We start from the raw sequence: 27434 nt of genomic DNA, 5'->3' as shown, positions 1-27434 counted from the left end.
TATGGGTGCGGTTGGGCATATGCTGCATTTTCGCAACGATTGTAGGTGGTAGCGAAGTCGCGAAGTTGGCGGTTGATGAAATGACTCACGTGGCACTGAGATCAAGTCGTCTTTGCTGTCGTCAAAGAAGGAGCAATGAGGCAGAACATCAGTAATTTTTTTTTCTATTCTTTGGATTTGTTGTGCCTTGCCCACTGAGGAGGAGCACTTATGACACGACTGTGTCTGGCCTGATGAATGTGTCACGGTTTGGATTAGATTGAACTTGGTCGCGAATGTGCCTTATTGGTTTGGTTTCGTTGATCAATGGTTGGGTGCGCCGCATTTGTGTAACACACACACACAAAACAAGAAAGTACAAAAGGGAGTTTTGATGGCCCAGCGCACGTGATACCAATGTGCGCCAGATGTTCGGGGTTGGGTAGAGCGATCACCTTGGCATGGCGTGCGTCGGGCGTCCGGGGGAAGGATTGAGGTTGGGATGAAGTAACAACGCAGAGATAAAGTTAGAGCAAGGTTCATGGGCGCGGGACAAGATCGCCTTTGATGATTCGGGTGTGGGGGCGTCTGGCATGGCGTGCGTTGGGCCTCCGGGGAAGATCGAGGTTGGGATGAAGCTCAAATATGTGCAAGGAAGGTAAAGGTGAGGGGAGGAGCGCAGTGTTTGACGACAGCGCTGACGTGAACGAATGAGTGAAAAGAGGTCACCCCTCAGACCGGAAAAACGGCTCATACTCGAGTGTTGGGTTTTGGCACCGATGCATTGTCCAGATCACTACCAGAATCATTTGGTCAGTTGTTGTGGGTTTACACTCTGGCGCCATCACCAAGATTCCATTCTTGCAGCCCGCGACACGACGGACAGTTGAGTCAGAGACCCACAACAAAGAGAGAGAAGGTAGAGCAGAGGGAGAAGAGAGGCGAGAATGAGGGAAAAGAGAGAGAGGAGTGAGAGGGAGAGAGAGACGAATTGTCAGAGAGAATAATGATGACAACAACACACCGAAAATGTCTGCTTTTTTAATGTTTTATATACAAAATTACTTCCGAATACTGTCAGCTAGAAACAGCTCGTCTCAGTGCCGGTGGTGTAATGGTAGCATGTAACTCTTCCAAAGTTGAGGCGCGAGGACTGGAAACGTTCACTTGAACGTCCTCCATTAGCGAATTCGATTCTCGCCCGGCATATCATCTTTTTTTTTCTCACCTGCGTGCTTTCTTCACACACACACACACACACACACACACACACACACACACACACACACACACACACACACACACACACACACACACACACACACACACACACACACACACACACACACACACACACACACACACACACACACACACACACGAAGAGTTTTTTTCACATGATACGCTGGCACCATCGCCATGCTGGCAAACGACGATCAACTCAGGGACCAGGCTCGCACGTAGGTTACTGCAGAATTGTGGGAGAAGTTGCTGTTTTTTTTTTTTCAAGGGTGGGGTGTTTCCTCCACACGACGCCCTCTGGCTCAAGTCGGTGCACGGTGTTGTGAATCCAGGTTGTGGAGCGCACTCGAGCAATCCGACATTGGACGCCTGAAGGAGCTGCACGACGCCAACCCCAGCGTCTTCCAGCTCGAACTGGGTCACTATGTATGTCCCACCGATGTCCCGTACGCGCGCTGCTACCCTCATGGGCGCACGCATACGAATTTGTCTCACAACGTGTCCCATGTCTCCTGGTAGAATGTAAGCTGCCCCACACCCCGCTCGCGCTCAGTTTGAAGCGCACCATGCAGCTCAGTGCTTGCCAGCAACAGGACCTGCCTCTGCTACATGTCGGGCCAGTGGTGGCCTGCTCATCCGTGCGTGCGCGCGTGCGTATATCTTGGGTGTGTGTGATTAGACTGCCATCAAGGCTGCTGCCTATCTCAGCAACCTGGACACCGTCTCCTATTTGCTGGATGCCGGCGTTCATCCAGGTACCTTGTTTCGCAAGTTGGCCCTAACCTTGTCACGCCCTCACATTCTTGCTCATCAGCTGGACGCCTTGTGATGCCCGATTCCCATGGAATATAGACACCCGCGCACACACGGCCGATACACATTGGACAGGTCTGCTTTGACATGCACCCCTGTCCTCGGCATCCAGTTTCTCGCCCTCGCTCACTTCAGTCGGACCTTGGACTTGTTGTGTGGACGAATAAATGCACACCAGCCCTGCACTATGCATGCAAACACAATAAACCAGACCTGGCCGCCCTCCTTTTGAAGCATGGAGCCGACCCGACCCTGCAGTGGCGTGGCACTTCGCCTCTGGAGCTGACCACCAGTCCCGCCATCTCGTTCATCCTCCAGTCAGCTCTGGATAAAAAGGCCATGGCCAACACCACAGTGGCCCCCACCGCCCATTCTGCCAAAGCTGGTACGTGGCAGGTGCGCTTCAGACCGATTCAAAAGGAAAAGCATCAGTGTCGCTGATCGACCCGCTGGCTTTGGCATCCTGACGCAGACACAGCAGCACCTCCAGCCAAAACGGCCAAGGTGACACCTGAATCAGCAGGGAACTCGTCTGCTCCAGTGTCTGATGCTCAAGCTGCCAAGCCCACGCCTCAGGCAGCAGAGTCCTCTGCAGCTGCGGTTGTGACGCAGCCTGAGGTTCCAGAGGCCCAAAAATCCCGAGTTCAAGAGCCGGCATCGGAGGTCACGGCGTCACAGTCAGCCTCTACGGTGCCACCACCAGCTACCCAGAAGCCGACCACCAACACAGAGGACGAGGTGTGTGTATTTGTGTCGATGTGTTCGTGCCGATGTGTTCGTGTGTGCGTGTGTGTTTATCAGCTCGTGTTGCTGCATTTCTGACTCTTGATCCATCCTGGTGCGCATGATGGCCATAGGATGCGCGGGCCGAAGCTGAGCTGTTTGCCTCGGACGATGACGACCTTAATCTCTAATGCCAACGAGCAAACCTTTTAGACCTACAGCCCTCTGCCAAATAGAACGTGAATTTAGCATATTTCTCACTGCTTTCGCATGCTCATCTCACAGCCGTTCCATGTTGTGTGACGGCTGGCTTTCGGCACACGTGTCAATTTGACACACTTTACATTTACAAATACCTTCCCACCCAATTTTATTTGCCAAAACAATACAAATTCACTGGATGGCTCGGACGCAAGGTCCACCACCATCACCACCACCCACCCCGAACCCCCCGAGCATTTTCCTTGCTCTTTGGCTATTCTCCCTGAACAAAAGGTAAAAAGACATGGCAAACAAAAGGCGTGCCTGGGAGCATTGCCTCTCTTGCCTGCTCTGTCTTTTGACTCTTATCTCTATGGTTTTGTTTCGTGCTGGCTTTGTCTCTGGGTGGCTTTGTTCGTCCATGGTTTGCTCGTCTTTCTGCCTCTGTCTCTCTCTCCATCTCTGGTACTCTGTGGTTCTTGCTCTTCTTCTCTGGCGCTGGCTCTCGACCTCGATCTCTCTCTGCCTCTGCCTTGGCCTTGGCCCTTGGCTGCCATCAGCCGTCGGCGCTGGTCTCGTGTGCTACTGGCCAAGGCACTGCGCTGGTCGAGTGTTGGTCGTTCAGCTCTGCCTGAAGTCGTGTAATAGTCGAGGCGAGAGTGTCGTTTGAAGTGTTGGGCCCGCGCTCGACTGGCCAGCACCGGTGCTGGTGTGGATTGGGGTCTTGAGCTGCCATCGAGTCATTGATCTTCTCTTCCTCTGTCTCGCACGTCAAGTCGGTGTGATGCCGGCTCTTTGTGTTTCAACGTCTGGTGGCTGTAACGGGAGCCTTTTTCTTCATCTGCTTTGCACCTTAGCATCTCGTTGCAGCGACCGCTCATCCCCGCTGCCTTATTTTTTTTTTCGTGTTCTTGGTGCATGTCCTTTTCTTGTGCCTCGTGCCTTTTTTCCCCCCTTTCGTTGGCCCTTGTCTTTTCGTTTTTAGCACAATGGCTGCCCGTCGCGTTATGACCTCCCTGCGCTCCATGCGCACCCGTGCGGACGCCGTCATCCGCCAGGTCTCCAACGAGGAGCTCCAGGTCCTCAAGGTACATCTCAATTCTCAAGAGCTTGTTCTGTCTTTCGACTGCCATTCTTCGTTCCCTGCTCCTTCCATATCTCTAGAATAGTCAGCCTTGTTGTACATCCTTGTCGTGGATTCTCACCACTCTTCACTGTTTTCCGCTGTCTCGTGTTCTCTGGATTCTTGTCGTCGTCATCAGGAGAAGGAAAAGCTTCCTTGGGGTCAGCTCTCCAAGGAGGAGAAGGTTGCTTGTAAGTTCTTCCTCGTTTTCACGGTGATGGTTTGTGGTACAGAATGTGTTGACTCGTCGGGCTGCTGCAACCCACTCATGCGCTGGCCTGCACTCCGTCTTAACTTCTTTGGACGATGACAGTGTACCGTGCTGCCTACGGCCAGACTCGCAAGGAGATGCAGGTTGGCCAGTCTGATCTGCCCAAGGTGAGAATGGTCGTCACCTCTTTTTTTTGGCGCTTTTATCAAGTAATCTTTGACTTGAAAAAAAAAAAAAAAGGTTTTCGTCACACCGTCGGCCTCATTTGTTTCCTTTGGCGTTTGACTCTCTAGGTTCTGATGGGTGTTGTCGGTGGTCTTGCCGTCTCCTACCTGATGTTCAAGGGTCTGCAGGTCACCTGTACGTCACTCAGCTTCCATTCAGCTGTTCAGTTTCTTGGGGAAGGGTGCAAGGATCCTTGCCCTTTCTCTTTGCTCTGCCTCTTTCTCCATGTGCCATCTCATGAGTTTGACTTTCCTTCGTAGCTGAGCCCTCGCCACGCACCGTTAACAAGGAGTGGGCAGATGCCACCAAGGCCCGCGAAATCGAGGCCAAGGCCAACCCCATTGCCAACAAGCTCATCTAAGTTGAGGAACAGACTCGAATGCCCCCGCGTACGAAGCTAATCGTGGTGGCACCCATGCACCAGCCCCTTTGGTTGGAGCACGGTGGACTTTTCCATATCTCTCTTCCCCCCTCCATCTTTTGCCTTCCATTGTCCGCGATCAACATGCTATGCCACACGTTGTCAACCCGATTTTCCACTCGCGACTCTCTTTTTATACCTTTGGGTTTGGTGTCTTTTTCTGGTCCTCGAGCTGACGGCTTGAGGGCTGGATACCGTGCTGGTGTCAAGCCATGTCCGTATCCTCAGTCCTCGTCGGCGCATTTGCGTTTGGCTGGGCTCGCGGGTATGCGAGCGTCCACTGTCAATGACAGTGGATGGCTTGATTTGCAGTCCCCTTAATCCTTTTGCATCCCAATTCGTGCTTTTCTTTTCTCTCATTGGCTTGGTATGTTGGTGTTTGTTGTATCGTCCTTTTTTTTAACCAACAGTGGACGGCACGAGCAACTGCGCTCTTTTATTTGTCTAGTGGGCCCGTTGTTGCTGCTCGTCCCTTCCTGCCTTGAATCAGAATCCATTCTTCTGTACTGCTCCTGCCTGTGTCTCACTCGTCGATCATCGACTTGCCCTCAGCCTCAAGCAGCCACCATGTCCACCATGCAATCCGTAACACCCACAGTCATACTCCAACACACTTTCCACACGGAAAAAGCAAAAAGACTTGCAAAGAATTCGAGCATCATCACTGCGTTCGCATGGCAAAGACCATTACCAACTGTTGCCGGGCATTTACCAAGTGTCAGACGCATGATGGCGCACAAACGGCTGCAGCACGATTATGCGGCCTTTCCAGACCCGAAGCGCGCGCTGATGCGCAGTGCTGCTGCGGTAGCGGGTACGGCCAATGCTGCGGCCGGCACTGGTGCCTTGCTTGGGACTAGTCCCGTTGGCACGCCTCAACGACGGGGATCGGGATCGCGCGGTAAGCTTTACTGGTCTGTCTCGCCTTGCTCTCATCTGCTGCAGAGGCCGGGCTCGGTGCTCAGCTCAACTCTCATCTGCTCACTTGCATGCGCGCAGAATCAGCCGGCAATTCCCCCGCTGCCGTGGGCCAGGGTGGCGGCCTCTCTGCCTACGTGCTCACCGTGGATGACATTGGCAGCGAAATTGATGTGGACGTGGCCTCCTTGCGTGTCCAAAACCATCAACTCGGCCTCTCGCTTCTTCAGGCCAAACAGGTCAGCTGCTTTTGACCCCTCGAATGTCAGCCACTTCGGTTCGAGAGCACCTCGTTCTGAAAAAAAGGCAGGTGCTATGTGCCTCATCGTGCTTGTCCATTGCATCAGGCACAAGATGAGCTAGCCTCCAAGCTGCGAACTGGTCAGAAGCAGCAAGAGGACGCTCGGCACGCCGTCAACATCGCCTTGCGCTGCCTCGATCAAGTGCGTTCAACACTGTGCTGTAGCTTGTGCGCTGAGTCATTCTTCACTTTTCTTTGTTCAGACGTTGATTTGCTGGTTCTTTTTCGTCCATCCTCATCGGGCTGGACCTGGTTTTCACTGGTAACACTGATGATGCTCATGATGATGATGATGGTCGTGCTGACGTGCTCCTAGTTGACCTTGGGCTGCCAGGCTGCGCTGGGCCAGGCTGCAGGCCAACTTCCCTCTGCAGGCCTACAAACCCTCCTTAACGATGATCTGCAAGGTATGGACAAAGCCTGGGGGTAGACAGGCCCTTTGTAGATCGTTGCGGACAGGGCTGGTCTTTACGTGTGGGCCAAAGGCGTCCAAGCATCAACCTGCCCATGTGCCGCCTCACCTGCTGGCCATGATCCACTCGCGATTCGCCCACGCTTCGTCATACAGGCCTTGAGTCCGCGTTCAAGACACGCGTTTCCGAAGCCACAGCTTTGGTCGAGTCACTGGCTGGGGGGGGCCGCTCTTACACACCGGAGGCCTTTACCGATAGCTTTCAAAAAGCCCTTGAGGCGGCCCGTCACAACGAACAGGTTGACGTTCTGCAAAGACAGGTCAGTGCCGCTCATGTCGCGGTGTCTTTGAGAGCCTTTCCCATCTTCAGGCAGCACCTGTTTCTTTTGGGTCAAACGGCGTTGTCTCTCAGTGACAGACAGCTCACAAGTTGATTGTTTTTACCAGGTTTTGCAATTGAATCAGGATTTGGCTGCCCAATCGTTCCTCGCCGAAAAACACGTCAACAAGGTGCCATTTGCTTACTCCTCCTCCTTCTCCTCCTCCTCCTCCTCTTCCTTCCCATCGAGCAGTCAGCCACCGCTATCAGCATGTGCTTGACAGCTCTGGTCGTCTCACTTGCGTGCATTGCAACTGCGCCCCACCTCTTTGTGCTGCTCAGAATCTGAGACTCAAAGATCAGATGGCAGCGCTTCAGCAACAAATTACCCAGCTTAACGGCCAAATCAAGGCAGCCCAGGTACCGCACACCCTTGGTGCGCGCTGCCAGATCTGCGTCACGCAGAGCAGAGCACAACCATTTTGTTCTACCTGCCCCTCATCGCTCACTGCTGTTTCAGGCCGCCAAAGATGCCCACTCCGCATCCGGTCAACAAGCCGCGAACGTAAGATTCCTGTCGCATGCCGGTCTGGCGTCAGTCGGTCCCTGTTCACTTACTTTGAATCCTGCTCACTCACCCCTCTCACATTTGCTGTTCAGGGCGAGGTGGGCGAGTTGACGGAGCGATTACAGGAGGCAGAAGCACTGGCAGCATCCGTAAGCAACCATCATATGAGCTTTCCCAGTGCTGTATGGGACAGGCATGGCCCTTCACTGTGTTGAATGTTTTTGCCCACAGCGTCTTAAAGAGGCCGAACATCTGCGCAACGAGCTGCAAAAGGCTCAAATGGAGCTTCGAACATCCAGGTGCGCACCATTGGTTGTCGTTGTTGCCAAAGGCGGTTCATGGCGCTGCCCGCTTTCTTGATTTGACCGGCTGCTGTGGATTCTGTCGTCTGCCGTTTGTTCTACAGTGGTTCCGCAAGCACCGTTGCAGACAGTGGCGCCATCACACTCCTGCGGCAGGAGCGCGATCAACTTCGTACCAATCTGGATGTAGGCTATCTTTGAACCAAATGCCTTGTGCTTGGTTTCTTCATTGTGTCAATTATGGGACGCACCGGCGTTGCAGTGGCTACGCATCCGGCGCCGTGCCTAATCAGGTTTCTTTCACTGTCGTGGTACAGGAAATGACCCGCCAATTTGAGGCCGCGCGCAGTCGATCTGTCAGTCAGGCGGAGGAGCTGGACAACATGATCGCGCAGCTTCGCACTGAAGTTTCAGAACTGGTTAAGCCACTTGAGGAGGAACTCAAGCAGGCCAAGCACGAAGCAGACCGTTTGCGCTCCGAGCGCAACAAGCTGCATATTGAGTTGAAAAAATTGGATGAGGATACGGCGTGGACTCAGCTCAAGAGTTTGTCGACAGCTTTAGAGTCTCGTCACAAGTCAGTCTTTGACTTTATGTCGCTTCAGATCCAGCCTCCTCCCGAGTCCAGCGCTGGCTGCTCACTTTGTGGCTACGCCAATTCTTGCCTGCAGATCGCTCTCGGCCATCGTGCAAGTGTTGCGGGGGACAGGCGGCGCTTTTGGTTCGTCACCTGTCGCCGAGACAGATGAATGTCATTAAGGCCGTGTAGCGCTACCGACCAGCGTGTCTCTGCTTGGCCAGCATGAAATTCTCACGCTGTTCCGTGTTTGGTCTTTCCATTTGCAGAGGAGGACCAACTCGCCAAACTCGATGAAGCGTAGGTTTTTGCCATGACCACTTGTTCCTGGTGCTTTGTAGATGCCCACTAGGCCTCTCGATTCGATGTGGCAGCTCATAACCGTCTCATTCACTGGTATCTCGCACGGCAAAATTATGTTTTCGCAGAGGCCTGCGCGACCTTGCGCGGCAGCTACACACGGAACTTCGCTCTGCTCGAGCGCAAGTTGCGTCTAGCGCGTCGAGCGATGGTGTAGTCCAGGTTCGTCCACGCACCGACCTTTGGCTTCTTACATGGCCGGCTGGCGTTGTATCTGTTAGACACTGCGCCTCACCTGCTTGGTCACTCGACTAGACACTGCGCGAGAAGGAAACCGCACTCACAACCCTGCTCGAGGAAGTCGAGAGCACGGGGGAAGCCTTTGACGCTGTGCAGGCCAAGTATCGTACGTGCTGCCTTCCCTGCTGCCTTCCCTGCCGTCTCAGCCTTGAGCAGACGTCAAGTCGAATATTATGGTTTGCCGGCTTCTCACGCAATCTCATGCCGCTTTGAGTAGAACGCGCACTACAACAGCTCAAGGAGAAGGAGGACAGTGAGCGACAACGCATGCAAGAGGTCTTGCAGGCATCGCAACGCAACAAAACGCTCAAGGTCAGGTTGATTGCCGCAATTCTTTTCAAAAAAAGACAGCGAGGGTTGCTGCCCCACAACACTCGGCCCGTCGCTGTTCCCTGTTTTCACATCTTTTCTTGCCTTCTTTTTACCTGATGTGCAACTGTTTCTTTTACGCGTTCCAGGAACAACTAGAGCCCAAACAGAAGCTTATCGAGGCGTCCAATGAACGCCTTTCCAAGCTGGTACGCTTTTTGCCAACGGTTTGCACAAGGTTTAGCTCAATCATGGTTTGGATCCAACCTCACTATGTGTTCACTTGAACGGCGCTGTGGTTTCAACACACCATTCATTTTGGTGTAGGAAGTGGAGCTCACCCGCGTATCTGAGGCGGAGCGGCAAGCACGACATCTCTGGCATACATCGTCTGCATCGGTCCGTTGCCCCGCTGCGCTTCGTCAGAAAATTTGATCTTGGGAATCATTTTTGCTGTCCTATTCGGCCTGGGTTTGACGTGTGCTCTTGTGCATGCATGATCTGCAGGAGCGTCAACTGCAACAACAGGTTGATCGGGTCTCGGCAGACTTGAAAATGAGTCAGGATGAGCTTGAGAGTGTGCGCAAGGCGCAAAGTCAACTCCAGCAAAACCTCAAGGACTCTGTCCAACAGGCACAGGAGGCAGAACACCAATGCACGCGACTTAAAGAAGAATTGGGTTCTTACAAACGGCGTTATGAGCGGTCCATGTCGGCCGGAGGTGGTGCTGATGCAGTCTTGGAGGACGAAATTCGGGATCTGCAGGCCAAGCTCAAATGCACGGCTTGCAACAACAATGAGAAAGTGTGTTTCCACGCCCAACGCGCCTCACTCCGCGGTCCAGGCCAGGCACCCCCCTCTCCTTTTTTTCCTTTTCGTGTACTTTCCTACTCGGCTTCGTGCTGGATGCTGATTCGTGCTTGTTCGCCATTTTCAGGATACGGTCTTGACCAAGTGCTTTCACGTTTTTTGTCAAGCTTGCGTGGAGCAGCGCATCCAGACTCGGCAACGCAAGTGCCCCCAGTGTGGTGAAAAGTTTGGTGCTGGGGATCATCGGCGATTGTACCTCCAGTAACACTAGGTCACTTTTATTTCTTTCGAAGGTGCTTTCTTTTTTTGCATTTTCCAACGCGAGACAAACTAGAATTGGTTGTCTGTCGCAGTTTCCGACTAAAACGAATGAGTTATAAACAAAACCCCCCCCACCCTCCTTTTGCCTTTTTAATTGAATCCCATTTTTCTTCCAGTTCATCCCGAAAAAGCTTCACGGTCAAAGCCGAGAAGGGACAATGTCGATTGCAAAGCTTGGAGGAAGGGATGTTGACAAACTCTTCTCATCCGCAACAAAACAAACAGATACACAAACAATCAGACCAAACGCGGTTGCGTTGCGGGTCTGGGTAAGGCTAACATGCTTGATACACTTTGAATCCTGAAGAATACACACGATCAGGCATGGACATGGTCAGGTTGCGCTCCAGTATACGCGCTAGGCACGGGCATTGAAAGGATTATGGAAAAGTCCGAGTACATTCTTGAAGTGGAGGAAAAGGCGCGAGCAAGGTGATGGAAACGATGAAAACAAAAAGAATTCACATGATCCAAGACAAACACTGAAGGCAAGGTGCAAAAAAAAAAGAAAAAGAAAAAGGAAAAACGAAAAAGAGCCCTCATAGCAGGTTGACGCCTGGGCAAAGTGCTCATGAACTATGGGCAGCAGGGTGGCCGTGGGCATTAAAATGATGATCCAGCTCATGAATTTTATATCCTAAGAAAAAAGCGCGGGTCAGGAACAGAAAAGGGTTGGGGTCAAGAATGAGGCCAATCGGATCGATTCCGGTTTATGAAGAACAAGCGCATTCGTACCCGTGAGTTCCTTGCGGGTGATGATGCCGACTACATTGTGGGCGTGATCTAAAACCGGCAAATGGCGCAAACCCAAATTGCGAAAGATTTCAAACACACGCGGCAGGGGCGTGTTCGGATCCACCGTGTAGGGTGAGGCATTCATGTAGGGTCGCAAGTCGATATAGTCCTCGAGAGCAGCCGGCGGCAAGGTGACGGCTTCGATAGGCGTTCGTTGAGGATACTTCATTTGGAATACATCGGCTCTGGAAAAAAAAAAAAAAAGCAGAAAAGCCGGATGAGTCGCTCATTGACCAACAGGGCTGGGATGCGCAACAGTCGCGAGGTCTCGGGCTCAGGGATGGGGGCAGCAGAGCTTTTCCACGACGTACGCAAGAAGTGGGCCGTCCACGGCGCCCGTCGACGCGTTATAGGGGCCATAGCCATGGCATTGCAAGATGGTAATAATTTGTGAACGCAGGATCATGCCTTGAAAGTGGTTCATGGCTGCTGGCACGGTGCCAATGGTCTACACGCACAGACGCAGGTGGGGACACGGGCAGCACGGGTCAAAAGAAGGACACAAGTTACTGTGTTCGAGGGCTAGAGCTTAAGCGGTGCTGATGAAATCTAAACAAAAACGGAACAAAATGTCTCGCCAGAAAAACAAAAACCAAAAAACAAAACAAAACAAAACAAAAAACAAACAAAAAAAACAAACAAAAAAAACAAACAAAAAAAACAAACCAAACCAAAAAAAAAAAAAAAAAAAAAACGCACGTCTTCCGCGCCGGAGTAAACAACGGGAAAGCCGTTGTGGGTGGTTTGCTCAAGCACGGAGACCAGCTGGCCAACTTGGCAGATGGGCTATTAGCGTCCGGGCGCCAGCAAGAATAATATTTAAAAGTCAGTGAGACGTGGTAACGTGAGCGTCGAGTGGTCATTGTAAGGGTAATTGAATGTACTGAGCAGTAGTTATGCCACGGACCGGGACGCAGACGACCGGCTTGGCCATGGCATCTTGGCACCGATAGCGTTTCATTTCTTCTTCGGCGTGCCATTCGAGCAGCGGAATCTGCGGCAGGTCAGGGGAGTTGGTGATGTGCAAACACGCACGGCACACGTCACAAGGCCTCAATCCCACACAGAGACACATGCCCGACCGGCAGAAATAACGCCAGCAATCACAAGTCGTCATACCTCCTTGAGGTCAATGTGGGCGTCATAGATGCCCTTGTTAAAATAATCACCGACAAGTTTGGCGGTCACGAGTGTAATGAGGACGGGGAGGCCATATGTTACCTGAAAAGATTGCGATGAGCACACAGTAATTGAGTCTCAACCTGGCCGGCTGGAAATTCGGGAGCGAATTACCGGAACATCAACAATCAGAACATAATCGAAAGCATCTGGGGGCCAGACCTCATTGGTGGCTTCGACGAGAATGACGGTGAGAGAGATGGTCATGCGCACGACACCACCGAGGAAGGCTGCTGCTCCAATGAGAGAATAGGTACCGACGTAGACGCTATACGTGGGGGACATGGCAACAATGCTGCCCACGAAACGGCCATAGGCGGCTCCCGTGACGAGCGCGGGTACAAATAGGCCAGAGGGGATGGCGAGGCCATAGGTCCAACACGAGATGATGGCCATGATGATGAAATAGGCTGCGCTTGTTCCCAAGCTGATGGGCTGGATATTTTGCTGCATACAGGGGCACGAGGTTTCAGAAGCCCACATCGGGGCCCGAGTGTGAGCCGAGGCCTGAGACCGAGATTACTTATAGCAGAGGTGGAGAATGTGTGCACTCGCGCGCTGGGCTGTCAAACGTACGCTTTGGTGAAGCAGATGCTTGATTGACGTCTCAAAAGGGTTGAGCACAAGGGTGGCAAAGTCATTGTATTCACCGTCGTCGCAAAAGTAGCCGCGCCAGTTCTCTGTTGAAGCAAAGCACCAAGGAAAACAAAACGACAAAGCATCCAGACGAAGAGGGAATTCGCGTTACTTCAAATACAATGCTCAGATGATAGCGCGGAGCAGGTCCATGTCACCAAACCAACGCAAGATATCGCACCTTCTGCTGAAATGGCTCGGCCTTCATTGCGGGGGTGGCAGCGACCAATGCTCAAAGCAGCCCAATACAAGATGGTGGTGTTGAGGAAGCAAATGGTGAGGGCCTCGGCCACCTTCATCCACTTTTGAGTGATGTACTTCATGCGCAGCTTTGTGATGAAGACTTGGCAATGCACCCAGACCACGCCAGCCAGGCCTAAACACCCGGCCATCAGGGGCAGGACAAGTATGGGTTCCCGGGACTCCAGTGAGAGCAGTGCTAAACTTGAGCTCGACACGTGCGCGTGGGGGAGAACGGAAAACATGTCATGCAGCACGCACCGCCACCAATGCCCATGAGGAGGAACATGAAGAGATCCACGATGAACCAGAGGTTGGAGGGGTCTGTGCAGCACGCCTGGCACTGGTCAAAGGACCCGTAATTGCTGCTACTGCATTCACCTTGCTGCTCCTTGGATTGGTACTCAAATTCACCAAATGATACTACACGCCAGTCAGAACAAGGGGAATGTTTGGTGAGCACCTGATCCATGGCAAGATCCCCAACCCCCGGCCTCAAGAGCAAGACTCACACAGGCCACCGGAGGCCAAGTGGCCCCAATCGTGATCGTCGGAGATGATGCCAGCCACGAAGAAGCGCAGCACAAAGAGGGCCATCATGGAGCAGAACAGGGAGCGCCAGGTGAGACTTTGATTCCAGAAGGAAGCGCCCTCTTCCAAGCTAAAGAGCACACCACCTGTCGAGCAAGGTGACACGCATGAGCTTGGGGGGACAGAGACACGGGCTGTTGAGGCTCGTGCGTCTGCTACTGGCAGACGCAGTGGGACAGAGGATGCGGGGGTGGAGGGACAAACCAATTTGTGCTCCAAAGGCGGCGGAAACACCGGCAGCGGCGCCAGCGGAGATGAAATCACGCTTGTCACGATCATTGCGGAAGCGAAGCGTCTCGAGGTCAATGGGCATGCGCGTGCTGCGGCCCGTGGGCAGGCCGGCACCAATGGCAGCCCCGGAGTGAATCATGGGGCCCTGCGCAGTGGTGATGATCAAAGTCGTCAGGTCGGGCCAAGGGATGGCAATTGTACATGCAGCATGGGAGGTACAGGGCAGCCAGCGAGCGAGGGCAGGGGAGGTGACGAACCTCTTTGCCAATGGGCATGGTGGCGCTTACGCCACAAATGACGCCCAACACCTGAGCAGGGGTATCGGTAACTTGTGAGCGTGGGGACGGGTCAACATGCGCGCGTGTTGTCGGGAATAACCATACCTTGACGGCAAGTGTCTTAAAGGTGAGCCAATCGGCCTTTTTAATGCCATTGAGCGTGCACTTGATTTCGGGAATGCCACTAATGTGGCGTCAGGACGGGTGAGTGAGAGCAAGGCAGCCGACGCAAAATGATGTTTGCGCTGATAGCAGCGGTGCCGTTTCGTGGGCGCATAGGGGTTGATGGCTTGTGTGACAGACCTGCCAGCAGCAGAGGGCGAGAGCCAGGCGGTCATGACGACGGCGATGGCCACGAAGCACATGTTGATTGATGCAAGCACCAGCCAGGGTCGCCAGATGCAGGCCGACGACTTGTTGCCTTCATCATTGCAGACTTCCATGTAGGAGTCAATGTGCTTGAACTTGGCGGCACTGATGAGCTTGACGCAGTAGTCGATAAAGAATGCGGTAGCCGCGGTGAGAGCTCCGATGACGCCGCAGAGGATCCAGCGCAGGATATTGCCACGTTGGGTATCGGCATTGACCATGTCCAGGGCTGTGGGTTATGATCGGGCAAAAGAAAAAGCGGGGCGTAGTGGGCATGACATTGCACATGGTTGAAGCAAGCAGCGGGGGCTCATAATCAATGCTCTCGTAGATCTGTGCCAAGTCAGGGGGTAAAATTGGGTGGCAAATATTTTTTACATGTTCCATGTCAACGCGGGGAAAGCTGGGGGGAGGGGAGGGGATTGCGGTTTGGACAAACCTCTTTATTGTCTCGGCGCTGTCGAGCATAGTTGCGGCTGGTTAAGAGGTTGGGGATTGAAGGTTTGGAGCACAGGATGAGAGAAGTGAGGGTGAGAGGAAAAGGTTGGGAGGCGGGAAGGGCAAGATGACGAGCGCCAATGACGAGCGCCAAGTTGGGCACACAAAAGGCAGGGCGGGGTCGCTGGCCTCACCGAACTTCTTCCGGCGCTTCATCGGATAGAAGGGCCGTCTGCGTTTTGTGCGTGCAGAAAAGAATGTTGTTTGAACATGTGACGGCAAGGTATGAGTCAACTCCTGAAGGAGAGGTGGTGTCGATGGTGTGCTCGGGTGGAGCGGGCGGCGTGGGCGGGGTGGTGTGCTCAAGGGCAGCGAGCTTACGTCTAGATCATCAAGGTCGTGGCCGGCTGCCGCATAGGGCGTGGAGCTGGATTGACCCATACCCGCTTACAGTAAGAATGGCGCACTGCAAGTGCGCACTAGGTGGTTCCAGTAGGCACATTCGCCGTTGCCTTCCACACGGGGTTCAAGGACGAAGTGAGACCTCTCCGAGGAAGCTTGCGCGTTGATCCTCGTATGACTGTGGAACCAAGCAGATTAAAACAAGAGGCCATCAATACGAGACCGCCAGCAACGAAGGCCACACCACCCAAAGCACCTGCCCAGCCCCAGCACAAGGAGGAGAGAGGCGGAAAGAGACGGCGGCGGCGGAGGGAGCAGCGGCGGCGGGAGGGAGCGGAGGGAGCGCCCGGTGCGACGAGGACAGCTGGAAGCAGGAGACCGACCCGGTGACCAAATGTAATGTCAGATAAAACCAGCGGCCGATGGATCTGACATTTCCATTTGGCGCTGCAGACGTGGTGTAGACAGATGGTAGCGAGAACGTGATTCACGATCATATGCTGTGTTGCAAATTCACGCCAGAGAGAGCTCTCTGACTCTGGCTTTCTTTCATCCCTCTCTCTCTCAAACTCTCTCAAACTCTCTCTCTCTCAAACTCTCTCTCTTAAACTCTCTCTCTCTCAAACTCTCTCTCTCTCAAACTCTCTCTCTTAAACTCTCTCTCTTAAATTCTCTCTCTCTCAAACTCTCTCTCTCTCAAACTCTCTCTCTCTCTCTCAAACTCTCTCTCTCTCTTTTGTCTCTCTCTCTCTCTTCTTTTTCTCTTTTGTCTGTCTCTTCTCCTCTTTCTCTCTCTTTCTCCTCTTTCTCCCTCTTCTCTCTCTTCTCTTTCTCTTCCGACACTACAGCGCGAAACGATTTTCCAGCAGCAGCAGCAGGAGGTGGCGCACGTTATTTTTTTTTTTTTTTTTGGGACGGGGGTGTATACGAGGTAGAGAGGGCAGTGCGGGTGAGTTTGGGAGGAGCGCGTGGTGTGACTTGTAGCTAGCTAGCTAGCAGGGTGGTGGTGGTGGTGGTGGTGGTGGGGGCATCTTGCTGGGGTTGAGGGTTGAGGGGGTAAATTTTGGCGTGCATGTTGGTTGTACCTCGGCAGCATGCATGCGCTTTGCCTCACCTCGCTTGGGGACGTGATTGGCTCGCTTGCAGTCTTTTGGGATCAAAGCAGGCAGCAACGTACCGCAGGAGCACAGAGGTGCACTGAAGCAGGACGTGGCCATTGCCAGAGGCGTGGTCGTTCCACCAAATCTTTCAACAGCCGCCACACAACTACAAACTCCAGCGCCGGCTCATCCTTGATCATGGAGCTCAACCGCACTAGCGCCACGCAGGAGCCCCCCTGCATCGAGGTCTCGCCTCGCGAAACGCTGCACTTTGAGGGCAACCCCAGTAGGTCCTTGCTACCTCGCTTTGTTTTGCACGCGCTCAAGTCGAGCTGCATCGTCAGTGACAAACAACATCATGAGTACCATGATGATCATGCTCAAGCAGGTGAGGTTGTTCACCTGGTCTGGTTTCTTTGACAGGCGCGCGTGAAAAGACCATCCGATCCACCTTGACCCTCACCAACAAGACCGATCGCAACGTGGCGTTTAAGATCAAAACCACCCGTCCCAATGCTTACTGTGTGCGCCCCAACTCGGGCTCCTTACCGCCTCGCGAGAGCAAGGAGATTGAAAGTGCGTGACCAGCTTCACCTTTCTTGATGAAGATTGTTCTCCCCTCTCTACCTGTCTGTCTGTCTCTGTTGCGCTTTCTTCCATGAGCATGGCAGTTGTCTGACTTGCACTTGGAGAGAGGACGTCATGGTTCTCATCGCACCCTTCATGACCCCCTGCCTGTAGTCATCATGCAGCAGTTTACAAATCTTCGTAGTGACCATGGCAAGCACAAGTTTCAGGTCGGTTTGGTGGCTCGCTTGCTTCTTCTTTCGGTTATTCACATAGCAATTCGACCGGCAGCGATTCGACCGGCAGCGATTCGCCATTACGGCACTTGCTCCACTCATGCCAACTCATGGCCACCTTTGGTGCCCGTGCGCCACTCCCTCGAACATATGTGGCCCATCAGATCCAAGCCCTGCCTCTCACATCGGCGCTGCAAGAAGGCGAACTGGCCGACAAGGTTTGCGTTACCCCAGCATCCTTTGATTGCCCGCTCATCAATCCAGCTGTTCTCCCCTCCTCTCCTTCACCTTGCTCACAAATTGTGCCATCGTGCGGTTGGTGTCTTTCTTAGTTGAAGACAGACGACTTCAAGTCTCATGCGCACGAAATTCGCATGCGCTGTACCTGGCACAACATTCTCCTCGAGGACGGTTCGTGCCTTGTCTAGCTAGACACGCGATTGTACTCACCGTGCGCTACCGTCTCATCTTGCTCTTGACTGCTGGCCCTGGCTTCTTGCCCTCTGTCAGGTCTTTTCTCAGCTGGCAACGTTGATTCGGTACGCGCGTGCTCTGTGCATTCACTCGGCATCAGGACGATTGCTGCGTGTCCAGCTGTGTCGCCACACCCCGCTTCCCATCTCCTCCCTGGGCTCATCCTCCCTTGCCCCCCCCCCTTCTCCACATATGCTCGCGCGCTCTACCGCAGGCCAAGTCTGCCGCCGTCGCCGAGGCCCCCAAACCCAGCTCTTCCTTGAAAAACACGGCAGCCCCAAAGCCTGCGCCAGCCGTCGTACCCGCAGAAAAGGCAGCTACTCCAGTCGAGGACAAGAACCAGGCCGTATCCAAGGAGACAACCCCGGCATCACCCAAAGCAGCGGCGGCTCCCGTCAGGAGTGAGAGCAGCACCTCAAAGCCCAGTGTCGCACAGCTGCGCCCCACAAACATTGATGATGTCGCCGGCACGAAATCAGCACCGCTCAACGTGCTGCTCGTTCTGGTGGCATTTTTGATTGGCGTGGCCTTTGGCAAGTTGTACTTGTAAGCTCTCAAGGTGCGCCTTCACCACCCCGAATACGTCCGACGACCAGGACCATCCAGATGCCCTGCTGTGCTGACGGTGGCCCCTTGGACCCTCCTTTCACCTGATCCTCCTTGGTTCTTGCTCGCAAGATTGTGGGGAATAAAAAGCAAAGTCATGTTGCACGCTGCTTGCTCTGACTTGACTGTCAAGGAGGTTCTTTTTTTTAGTTGTCTGCACATTTGATTCTGTTGAGGCTGTTTCGTGCCGTTATCCTTGTGCCGTGTTTGCCAGTCACTGTCTTCTTAACCCCCACCCCACCACTGCTTCTTCTGCCGTTTCCCTGGCCGAGTGACCTTCAATTGCAAAACCCTTTTTGAAGCACACGTTGATAAGTGTTTAATATCGCTCGATTGAAGGTGTCATCTTCAGAAGACACAAAATTTGGGAGCATACAAACCCGAAGACCCGATAGGAAAATACATGAACAGCCGCATGGCGGTGTGTGTGTGTGTGTGATTACATTCAGGCAAAAGAGCCAGATGCGTCACAGCAAAAGCAGAAAACAACTACAAAGGGATACGGCAAGATTAAAAAACAAAAACACAAGCAGACAACTACACGCGATTGTGCACGGCACACCCCAATGTAAACAGAGGGCACGGAACAAAGTTGATGATAAAAAAATTTTATTGTCTATCAAAAGCTCAGCTACAGTTCAAAAAAAGAAGAAGAAGAAGAAGCAAAAAAGTCTCGAAACGGAAAACAATGGTCATCGAAGGGGATGGTCAATCAAACATGACAACAACGAGATGTTGAGGAGAGAGAAGAGAAAAGATGCGACCACAACGGGTGGGAGGACCAGAAGATCAAGGTCAGCTCACATGGCTGTTTAAAAGACAGCCTTGAGAAAGAAAACACATCGAGTCTCGGTACTCACTCATCAACGTAACACGGGCAGGTCAAACCACAAAAAAAGAAAATGGAAACCCGAAACCGGAGTGGAGGAAAAAGAAAGAAAATCAAGAATTCAAACACACAAGGCAGCAAATAAAGATCATGTGTAGGAGAGTCAGCATGGCAAACAATGACATGGCTTAACCCTCAAGAGCGTCAAGGGGGGCATTGATGAGTTGCAAAACACCGCGCGCATCTTTGAGAATGATGTCGCTGTTGCGAGAGAGCTCCTCCTTCGTGCAAGCACCGGAGAGGACACCAACAGACAGGCCCAGATTGGCGTTGCGACCGAGGAGAAGGTCGGCCGAAGTATCGCCGACGACCATGGTGAGCTCAGGATCCACCGAGAGCGATGAGCAGATGAAAAGGGCGCTGTCCTGGTGGGGCTTGGGATGGGGCATCTCAGAACTGGTCAACACAATATCGACCAGGTCGGTTAGGCCATATTTGGCCAGGATGCCATCCGTAGAGAGGCGATCATCAGCTGTATTGATGGCCACCTACAGCGAGCAAGCGAGCAAGCATTGTGTTCAACATGAACGTGACGAGAGGCACACGATTGGTAGATGCGCATGGCAGCGTACCTTAACACCAGAGGCACGTAGTTGGGTAAAAAGGTCAGCGACGTCAAAGAGGAGTTCCTGGCCCTCAACCATGTCAAAATCACGGCGCCACTGGCCCACGGATGCGACGCAGTCCTCGAGCTCTTGGTTAGAGCAGGAGGAGAGGATGATGGCCATGGCATCGTAGATCTCAGTCCAGGGCCGCATGGCCAAAAGGCCGTTGCCGGCAATGGCACGGGTCTCAGGATCGTAGCCCACATGTTTGAAAAACGTGGAGCAGGCGTCCTGAGAGCAGGCGTCGGTCAGGTGTTGGCCCATACACTCGGCCCATGCATGCCAAGTTTTCCGAGTATCAAAGAGGGTGCCATCCTGCAAAGCAGCCAAAAAAGGAATAACGGTCAACGGCGCGATGAGTCTGTCGTCTGTCTCTCACAGAAAATAAAAGAGGGGGACGAGGAAAGATGGGTTTGAGCCGATGTGAAGCGCGGGAGGAGTAGACAACTCGGGAAGGCGAGCGGGCGGGCGACACGACAGGGGAATGTCAACGCCCAATAGGGAGAGGACCAACATGGCGAGCGAACGGGAAAGCAAAACTGCGAGAGCGAGAAAGGGGGGCGAAACCACGAATCAGCGCGTTTCTGGAACACCTATCTCCTCTCTCTCCCCCCCTCTCTTTTCTTCTTTCTGTCACGGCCGTTCCATTTCTTCCTTTCTTTGCCACCATCGCGTCCCATCACTTCAGACAGCCACTCGCACAGGCGTACAGCGTTTCAGATGTGGCAATGGACCGCTAGGATCTTAAATCGGCTCACACTCCCTTCATAACGAAGGAGAGGTGACGTGACTGCCGAGCAGGACAAGAGGGGCAACAAGTCGATGGAGGCGCAACAAGTGCCAGACACTCAACACCGCAGGAAGAGCAAATTCAATCCAGCCCCAAGGCGGAAAGAAAAGAAGGAGAGGGAAGAAGGGGGGGGGGACTGTGTTTGATTTGTCGTGTAGTGAGGGGGGAAGCGGAAGCAGTAGAGGCACCCACCTTGTCAAAGATGATGCATTGCCAATTTTTCTGTTGGGAAACTTGCAGGGAGTCACCAGTGCCCGACTGGGTGCGCATGAAAGAGCGACCCGCAGCGAGGCCAGAGGCGGAGCCCTTGTCTGGGTTGAGCTTGGCCCCGTGGGAATTTTGAGAGCGCTGTGGGCGCAGGCGCTGGTGGAGAAAAGCAGTCGAAGCGTAGGTGGGGCCCGTTGGAGCGGTGGCATAGCTCCGGGCAAGGTTGGGGCCGGTGGAGTGCGAGAGCTGGTGGGAAAGCAGCCACTTGTGGGTGGTGGCTACCAAAGCACGACTTCTCCGACTACTACTTCTGAGAATCAAAGCAGCCATGATGGCGGGCAAAGGGGAGATGGAGGAAAAGATGGGCACAGTGGGAAGGAGCCGCGGGTTGTGGCCTTCAAGGTCAAGGTCCTGTCGTAGTTGGTTGGGAAGCAAGCAAAAAAAAAAAAAAGCAATTTGTGGGTGAGGTGGTGGAAGAGCCAAAAAAATCAAATGCAACTCGAGCAAAGGGCACGATTCAAAGCCAAAAAAGAAAAAAAAGGGCAACCTGAAGATACATGCGAGCGTGTGTGGCACATACCGTGTAGCCAGCTAGCTCACTAACAGCAGCCGTCCGGGGTCGAGTCGAGGTCAAGTGCGCGTTCGAGCGAGAGAGAGAGAGCGAGAGAGAGCAAGAGAGAGGGAAATGTGCATTGATCCAACAACATCAACAAAACGTCCTTGTACGTCTATACACGTCAGTTACATATAGCATACATATCTGCTTCATTATAGCTTATTAGTACATGGCAAGCACTATACTTGGAGGGAGCCTTGATCACACCCGTGTGTCACATACCACACGGCCTTGTTGTTTTGGAGCGGTGGGTGTGCTTCTTTCTCGTTTCTCGCAGCTGCTGGACAGAAAAGAGAGAGAGAAGAGAGAGAAGAGAGAGAAGAGAGAGAAGAGAGAGAAGAGAGAGAAGAGAGAGAAAGAATGAGAAAGAGAAAGAGAGAGAGAGAAGAGAGAGAAGAGAGAGAAGAGAGAGAAGAGAGAGAGAGAGAGAGAGAGAAGAGAGAGAAGAGAGAGAGAGAGAGAGAGAAGAGAGAGAAGAGAGAGAGAGAGAGAGAGAAGAGAGAGAAGAGAGAGAGAGAGAGAGAGAGAGAGAGAGAGAGAGAGAGAGAGAGAAGAGAGAGAGATAGAGAAGAGAGTTTGGGACAGAGAAAGACAGAGAAAAGCAGAGAAAGAGAGAGAGAGGGAAAGACAGAATTGGTGAGAAAGACAGAGAAACAGAGAGAGAGAGAGAAAGAGAAAGAGAGATCAAGGGCGGACGAAGAACAAAACTTTTGGTGGTAGGGGGTTGGCGCCCCCTCTTTGATGACCCCACCACTGCCTCGACAATAATGTCTTTTTGCTTTGATGTCAGGGGAGCGATCAGGCCGGCGGCGGCCATTGGACGGGGTGCGCCATGCCATGGTCGAGTGTGTGCATCGGGCATGACTCAGTGAATGGCATCATGCTATTCTTCTCAAATCGGTGCGCGACCATTTCGTCGGGGCCGGGAGGGGGCCAGCGTAGGGAGGCTTCAGGGGAGCACGTGTGGGGGAAATCCGCTCTGAACGAAGAAATCACACCCTTGAGACACGCAATGGTTGAAGAAAGTGTCCCAGTGATGTCATTGTCAGATGAAGCACTCAGATGACTGAAAGACTCAACGGAGGGACTGAGAGACCAGTAGACTGAAGGAGGGACTGAGAGACTGAGACTGAGAGACTGAGAGACTGGCTGAGACTTACTTCGGGGTTTTTTTTGTCGACAAATCAGACCCCGCGCACAGGACCTTCTCCTTGTGCGTATGTGGCAGCGGTGGCCAGCAGAGGTACGGCAGCCGGGCCTGAATTGCATTGGAACAGGCGCAAAACAAACCCAAAAAAACATGGGGGGTGGGGGTGGGGGTTGAGGGTTCACCATGGAGGTTGAGGCTGGAATGGATGGTGTTGGGATAGGCGTACACACGGTCACGAATCAGACTCATCCAGCGGCTGCCGGCTTTGGATGCGTAGTTAATCCTTGACAATGTCGTCGCGCGCCGTACGGCGGCTGCTTCAGCAGCGTGAACAAGAGGCCTGGGCCAACCTTGCCCGTACGTTCCATGGGCTCATCCAATGTGCTAGAGAATGTCTGGGGCAGTCAAACTGGTTCCTGACACACCACGCCAAAGCGCAACAGTTGGTCGACATGCCAAGTTTGTGAGCCTCTAAATACCCGTGACTCTTGCGGTTTGATTAAAGGCGAGGTAGACGAAGCCTCGGAGGATGAGCAGAGTCAGGACGAGACTGCTTCGTCCCCACTACCTCGTGCCAAGCCCAAGCCCAATCTCTTCGCGGCTCTGGTACGTGACCTGGTGGGCAGGACTAGCTGGAGCAAGGAAAGGTCCAAACCAGACAAGTTTACACGAGCAGCTATGACCCAGCTCGGCTCCTGACACCGCTGGCCCACCGATCACAGAATGCGGGCTCAGAATCAGACGACAGTGAGCCCGACAACGGTTCTACTCCCGAGGCAAACAAGCAAACGGCTACAACACCAGGTATGACACACGGAAAGGCCATGTCTGGTCTGCAATCATCGCCTTGTTGCACGTGGTCCCATCCGCCTGTGCGTTCCCCGCCCCCACCCTCCCCAGCGCCCACGACCAGCAAATCAAAGAAGAAGAAAAAGAACAAAAACAAGAAGAAGAATAAGAAAAATGACGCTGCTGGCAAGAATGACGAGCAAGCCACGAGCCTCAACGACGCTGCTGAGCCCCCCTTGGACGACGTCGACGCTGCCATTGCCGAGGTCAGCGTCTGACACCACCCGCATGTGCCGCCCTGTCCTTTTCACATGTGACGACATGCGAGATGTCTTGACACTCCCGAGCAAAATTCAGAAACGTGCGAGTCTCACCCTCGTGCGTAACTGCGACCTGGTTCATCCCACCGCGTAGCTACAAGCTGACTTGGGCTCCAAGTGGGCCACGCGTGGCGCTGATGACGATCTAGACTCAGCCCCCAAACTCCGACAAAACCTTCTCGACATTGACACCCGGTGAGCCCTGCCCTTCCGCGGCGCACCTGCTTTCTCCCCACTTTCAGCCCACACTCACGCATCGTCACCACTACAATCTCACCCCCAGCCTTCTGGATGCCGATGCCGAGTTGCGGCGCAAATTTCACATGGGTCGGCAAACCCAAGCTCCCCGCCGCGGTCGCACCGTGCGCTCCTCTATGGTTCATCCAAAGGACAACTGGCCTCGCATGCAACGCACTGGTGCGTGCTCCCAACCCACGCATGCCACGGCCCCCCACGACCTCGCTTGTCAGCCATGGCACACACTTAGCTATCACATCCTTCCCGAACACCTCCTTGATGCACTTCCACCTTCCTTGTTCCCTTGTTGCTTGGCACAGGCCTAGCCATGGTTCTTGCGCCCGACGAGCAAGAAGATGGCCAACGACTGTTTCAGCTGCAGCACTCACCGGCTTACCAAGAGGTTCAGGTGTGTCATCCGCACTCCTACTCATGAAAAAAACAAACCGTTCTGTACTGCCTGCCTCACAAAGTCGGCTCCTTGCCCATGCGTCGTATCTGTGATAGCTGCGATTTTTGCGTGCCGTGCGCACCATGGACCCCAATGCCATCTCCGCGGTCCTGCAACACCACCCATACCACATTGACTCGCTTTTGCAACTCTCTGAGGTAGTCCCACCTTCAATAGCATACTTATGAACATGGCAACCCCACCACCAAACCAGCGCTGCACATGCAATGGGGGGGTTGCCTGTCCAAGCCTCGCTTACATTGGCCTTCTCATTGCATTTTCTCAATTTATAGGTGTGCGCAATGGGCGGGGACGTGGCCACCGCTGCTGATCTCGTGGAGCGTGCAATCTATTGCCTACAAGCAGCATTTCATCCAACATTCAAACCGGCTGCGGGGCAGTGCCGAATGACCTACCGTACCTACCACAACCGCGCCCTCTTTCTTGCCCTCTTTCGTCATATTGGCTATGTGCGCAACCGGGGTTGCTATCGGGCCGCCCTCGAGCTCACGCGTTTCCTCTTCAGCCTGGATCCCACCGATGTACGTGCCATGGCGTACCTACTTGACCACAACATTTGATGTCACACCTCGTCGACCTTGCATGTGTGTTGCCTCACCCCCTGGGGCTTTGGCACAAACCTGAACTCAGGATCCACTGGGTGCACTCTTAATCATGGACCAAATGGCACTTGCTGCTGGTGAAAACGATCTTTTGGTACAAATGATGGAGGAATGGCATTGGGTATGTAAGGCCAGCACTTTCTCAAGTTTTGTTCCAACAGCATCCCGCCACCCTCTTCATGACACATGCATATATGTCGGTTCGCAACACATTTGTACAGCCTCATGGTGCCTGGCTTGACTAGGAGCGACACTTGGAGTCCCTGCCCAATTTCGCCTTCAGTGCTGCCCTGGCCGCCTGGCTGGCGGCCCAGGATTTAGCTGAAGGCGACCAGCGCCGAGCTCTGCTTGAAGAACAAGCCGAAACTCGCCTGCTAGATGCCTTGCTTCGCTTCCCTGAAGTAGTACCGCTCATGGCCACGCAGTCGGGTGCCAATTTCCGCCCCGAGGTTTTGCAACACCGACACTTTAAGCTTCCGGTTTGTGCAAGCTCACACTCTCGTTTCCGCCACCCGTTGCCGAAATGTGCTCATCCAATGGCTGCTTTCCACTGCCAGCTCTCCCTCAATTCGTCGGAGAAAAACATTCGACTTTTGGTGACGCTTTACTTGGAGCGTTGTTTGGACTTTTGGAAGCCAGAGCCAGTTATTCGCTGGTTGCACGTACGTAACCACCTTGGGCTTTTGTGTTGTCAGCTCGTGCAGAGCACATCGTGCAAGGCCTCGAATTTTTGCGCGGCTACCATCACAACATTGATCATTTACAGGAGAGTGCGTTGCGCCTCACCCAACGGTTGGAGGCTGAGCCCGAACTTCAAGCGACAGCTGTCACACATGCTGAGGGGTCAGTTGCGGCTGGTATCATAATTATCTTTCTTTTTTTTTTTTGTCTTTTCCTCTTGGGTGTACGGATGTTCTCATCTTCGCATATTGGAACCTCTAGCCGTAAAACCAACTACCCATTCCTGCCCTTTAACATCCAGCGTCATGTTCTGATCAGCAACGTGTCAAGCGCCATGGCGCTGCTCCCAGCCTCTGCTACAGCTGAAGCCGTGCTTGCATACGATCCGCTGCCACCGACGGGTCCCGGGTAGGCCAGAATGCCCTCCGAAAACGCCAATGTGTTTTTGGCGTTATCCTGCCCCACTGCGAACCTGGCTTAAGAGGCGCACGGCCCAACAGATACTCGAGTGTGCACCGGCTCACGCGTGCCCGTCGATTCTTTCAGGACTGAGAATCCGTATACCGCTGTGCTAAACAGCCGAGTGCGGGAGGAGTATGACGGCGGCATTCTGGAGGCATTTTTCCAGTCGCTCATGCCCAACTTCAATAGGGCGGCTCAGGCCGCTGAAGCTGAACAGCGCGGGTAAGCGAGCGGGTTCCAAGAGAAAAATCAAGGCCTTTGTGGGCTCTCCGTACTGTTTGGGCTGGTAGGTGCGATGATCTGATAAGACCAATGCTCCTCCCACAGACGCCAACTGCCTGCCGACATGGAGGCCGGCAATCTGCATCAGCGCGCCGCTGAGGTTGGGGATGCATCATGTGACCTTTGTTGCGAACATGGGCATTTGTGTTGGCTCATTGCTCATGTAAACTTGATGACACATCATGTCCCAGTGGCTGCGCTCCATGCCCTCGCTTGCCAACCTTTTTGGTCGCCAGGTATGCGAGTGCGATCGGTGGACCCCTTTCCGTCTCTGGCTACTCGGCGGCCGCTTATTGAGTTCTTGCTATGGGGTTCTTGCTAGGATGGCGATGAGGGTGAGATTGCGAACGATGATGAGGTTGGTTACGGCTCGTCCGTGGATGCAATTGTACGCTGTGCTGGTGCATCAACGCTCCCTTTTCCTCACTGGCTGCATTCATGACAGATGGCGGCAGCCAACTTGTATCTGGACGAGGAAGAGGAAGAGGCTGTAATGGCTGCCCTGGCCGCGGTGAGTGGGGCAAAGCACCCCGGACACTATGGTCTTCGACAAGAGTGCAAGGGCTGGGAGTATTACAAAGATGCGACGGGACATCCACAGGCTGCTTGGACGCGCTCACGGGCGCTTTGTCACATTGGGATTGCCTGGACATAGGAGGCTACGGCCAACGCAGGCATTCAGCGAGCGCCGGATGCAAATGATTCAGGGAGACGACAGGGGTAGCCGAGGGGCGTGACTTTGGCGTGATGACTTGAAGAATGTTGCCTTGTGCTTCACTTCAAGAAATCATCATTCGAAATCGAGTTGACGTGAT

General features: G+C 53.5%; 5 protein-coding genes across 5 annotated transcripts; 3 read left to right on the top strand and 2 right to left on the bottom strand.

Annotated features, from left to right (window-relative positions):
* Positions 1–572: 572 nt before the first annotated feature.
* Positions 573–10421, top strand: MONBRDRAFT_38442 (uncharacterized protein; the record flags this gene model as incomplete). The annotated part of the gene is made up of 27 exons (XM_001748775.1): positions 573–637; positions 1554–1647; positions 1901–1976; positions 2147–2419; positions 2507–2774; positions 3944–4046; positions 4221–4272; positions 4395–4459; positions 5491–5839; positions 5938–6095; positions 6204–6299; positions 6474–6564; positions 6726–6889; positions 7017–7079; positions 7231–7308; positions 7409–7453; positions 7549–7605; positions 7688–7755; positions 7863–7944; positions 8076–8335; positions 8764–8857; positions 8951–9041; positions 9150–9247; positions 9394–9453; positions 9572–9643; positions 9752–10048; positions 10182–10421. The coding sequence occupies 27 exons, from the start codon at positions 573–575 to the stop codon at positions 10317–10319; spliced, it is 3357 nt and encodes a 1118-aa protein (XP_001748827.1). The 3' UTR covers positions 10320–10421.
* A 229-nt stretch (positions 10422–10650) lies between these two features.
* On the bottom strand, positions 10651–14915 carry MONBRDRAFT_28321 (uncharacterized protein; the record flags this gene model as incomplete). The annotated part of the gene is made up of 15 exons (XM_001748702.1): positions 10651–10733; positions 11111–11355; positions 11482–11618; positions 11870–11956; positions 12078–12164; positions 12290–12391; positions 12512–12796; positions 12926–13029; positions 13167–13361; positions 13487–13648; positions 13738–13902; positions 14021–14192; positions 14305–14355; positions 14431–14509; positions 14629–14915. The coding sequence occupies 15 exons, from the start codon at positions 14913–14915 to the stop codon at positions 10651–10653; spliced, it is 2241 nt and encodes a 746-aa protein (XP_001748754.1).
* A 793-nt stretch (positions 14916–15708) lies between these two features.
* On the top strand, positions 15709–18816 carry MONBRDRAFT_33834 (uncharacterized protein; the record flags this gene model as incomplete). The annotated part of the gene is made up of 9 exons (XM_001748774.1): positions 15709–15883; positions 16059–16415; positions 16681–16920; positions 17058–17210; positions 17376–17431; positions 17602–17655; positions 17770–17848; positions 17948–17976; positions 18126–18816. The coding sequence occupies 9 exons, from the start codon at positions 15709–15711 to the stop codon at positions 18459–18461; spliced, it is 1479 nt and encodes a 492-aa protein (XP_001748826.1). The 3' UTR covers positions 18462–18816.
* Positions 18817–18834: 18 nt separating this feature from the next.
* MONBRDRAFT_38439 (uncharacterized protein) lies at positions 18835–21681 on the bottom strand. Its single transcript, XM_001748701.1, has 4 exons — positions 21589–21681; positions 20994–21419; positions 19979–20326; positions 18835–19894 (listed from the first exon to the last, which is right to left on the bottom strand). Exons 2-4 carry the CDS (start codon positions 21336–21338, stop codon positions 19535–19537), a joined length of 1053 nt encoding a protein of 350 aa, XP_001748753.1. The 5' UTR covers positions 21339–21419; positions 21589–21681; the 3' UTR covers positions 18835–19534.
* A 1124-nt stretch (positions 21682–22805) lies between these two features.
* MONBRDRAFT_33832 (uncharacterized protein) lies at positions 22806–27343 on the top strand (the record flags this gene model as incomplete). Its single annotated transcript, XM_001748773.1, has 21 exons — positions 22806–22867; positions 23052–23131; positions 23280–23380; positions 23497–23578; positions 23675–23829; positions 23978–24078; positions 24167–24300; positions 24441–24529; positions 24628–24729; positions 24865–25113; positions 25223–25315; positions 25440–25673; positions 25752–25856; positions 25961–26037; positions 26137–26283; positions 26422–26559; positions 26665–26719; positions 26811–26855; positions 26942–26977; positions 27065–27130; positions 27275–27343. Exons 2-21 carry the CDS (start codon positions 23065–23067, stop codon positions 27341–27343), a joined length of 2145 nt encoding a protein of 714 aa, XP_001748825.1. The 5' UTR covers positions 22806–22867; positions 23052–23064.
* Between the last annotated feature and the right edge of the window lie 91 nt (positions 27344–27434).

Source organism: Monosiga brevicollis, genomic scaffold (assembly GCF_000002865.3).
Source record: "Monosiga brevicollis MX1 MONBRscaffold_25 genomic scaffold, whole genome shotgun sequence".
Classification (NCBI taxonomy): Eukaryota; class Choanoflagellata; order Craspedida; family Salpingoecidae; genus Monosiga; species Monosiga brevicollis.
The sequence above is the reverse complement of the archived record's forward strand: the minus strand, read 5'-3'. Positions and strand labels throughout refer to the sequence as shown.